This window comes from Eimeria mitis, genomic scaffold (assembly GCF_000499745.2).
Source record: "Eimeria mitis Houghton genomic scaffold, Emh_scaff6134, whole genome shotgun sequence".
NCBI classification, from domain to species: Eukaryota; Apicomplexa; class Conoidasida; order Eucoccidiorida; family Eimeriidae; genus Eimeria; species Eimeria mitis.
Window position 1 is genome coordinate 620 of NW_013574341.1, and position 1,651 is coordinate 2,270.

General features: G+C 34.2%; 1 protein-coding gene across 1 annotated transcript; it reads left to right on the forward strand.

Annotated features, from left to right (window-relative positions):
• Nucleotides 1-658: 658 nt before the first annotated feature.
• Nucleotides 659-1,597, forward strand: EMH_0086150 (uncharacterized protein; the record flags this gene model as incomplete). Its single annotated transcript, XM_013500994.1, has 1 exon — nt 659-1,597. The coding sequence occupies one exon, from the start codon at nt 659-661 to the stop codon at nt 1,595-1,597; it is 939 nt and encodes a 312-aa protein (XP_013356448.1).
• Between the last annotated feature and the right edge of the window lie 54 nt (nt 1,598-1,651).

Genomic DNA, 1,651 nt, shown 5'->3' on the forward strand with positions numbered 1-1,651 from the left:
ATACAGCGGAATAGAGAGAAACACAAGGAATATCGGTCCGTTGGTTCACTGGGTGTAGACTGGGTAGACCCCGCTACATACAGAAACATGAATGGGTGGGGGTATTATATATTATTTATTGAATTTTGATCAAAAAAATTGAAATAAAATGAATTAATTTATAAATTAAATGAATAAATACACAAAAAACTTCTGCTTTCTCGCTGTATTCCTCCCTTTCCTTCGCCTGTTGATCGGTTCTTGCACAGAGAGCGGCAGCTCATTCAACTCGAAACTGCTGCGGCGTCCATAGGTGGAAACCTCAGCATTTTTATGAATTAAATCAATTTCTTTTTGTTTATAATATTAATTTAATACAATTTATATTCTGTATTCTAATATTGTTGCAGCTTTCTCTCTTTTTCTACGCGAAACCACCAACGAAACTACTCACAGTGGACCTGGCCGCTGCTAGCAGGACGACGTCTTCTCTGTATTCCGCCGGGTAACGAGGAAACCCCGAGGTTTTTTATTCTTTTTTTGAATATATTTATAATTTCTTTTTATTTGAGGGGTTTTTTAGAGCTTTTATTCCCCTTTCTGATGCATAACTGACTCTGAACGCCTCGATTCCTTTCTAGGGAAGCGCTCATCATCACCCTGTTCATGTATTGCAAAGATGTACACCCGGCGATCTCTTTGTCTGCTTTCTCTAAGTTTGGTGTTTCTTTCTGTTTCTATTGAGAGATGGATTGCTGCTGCTTCAGATACAAAAGAAGAGGGAGAAATACCGATTGATGCAGCGGAGGATGATGCTGTAGATGTAGCTGACTTTGACTATGAAAGTGAATTGAATACTAAACCACCAACAGAACAAGTACAAGAGGGGAAACAACAGAAAAAAGAAATATACGGAGAAGATGATCTAGAAGGAGATGCTGAGCAGCTGCTTGTTGATGCAGATGAACTCGAAGCAACAACTACAGCAAAAGAAGAAGAAAACAACAAACAGCCAGCAACAGAAGAAAAAGAAGAGGATTTAGAAATTTTACAAGATGAAGAAGAACTAAAAGATAAAGAAGAAAACATGAAATTTATGGTGGAGCCGAAACTAACAACAGAAGAAAACAAAGAAAACAAAGAAAACAAAGAAAACAACACAAACAACAACAATAATAGCGATAAAGATACAAATAAAGAAAAAACAAAAACACCAACAATGTATAATGGGCAAGAAGTATATACAACAGATGAAGATGGAGTTATATTAGATCTTTCTTCTTTAAATAAACAAGAAGAGCATACATCTCCCAATATAAATGAATTTATAGATAAAATACCAACATTTAGTAAAGAGAAAGAAGAGAAGAAAAAAAGAAAAGCAGAAGCAAAAAAACACAAAGAAATGAATAATGCTGTGAATATATACGAAAAAGAAATCAAAGACTTTCAACTAACACAAGAAAAAAATAAACAAAGATACAAAGATTTCATAGAAAATGCAGAATATAATTTACAACCACCAATAAACCCAGGAATATGGAAAAGGCTGCAGCATTGGTATAACACAAAAATGGATAAACTCGTAGAAAAATACGGATCAGATATCAACGATTAAACTTTTTTTTTTCTCTCTCTCTCTATCGATGTATATATATATATATATATATAT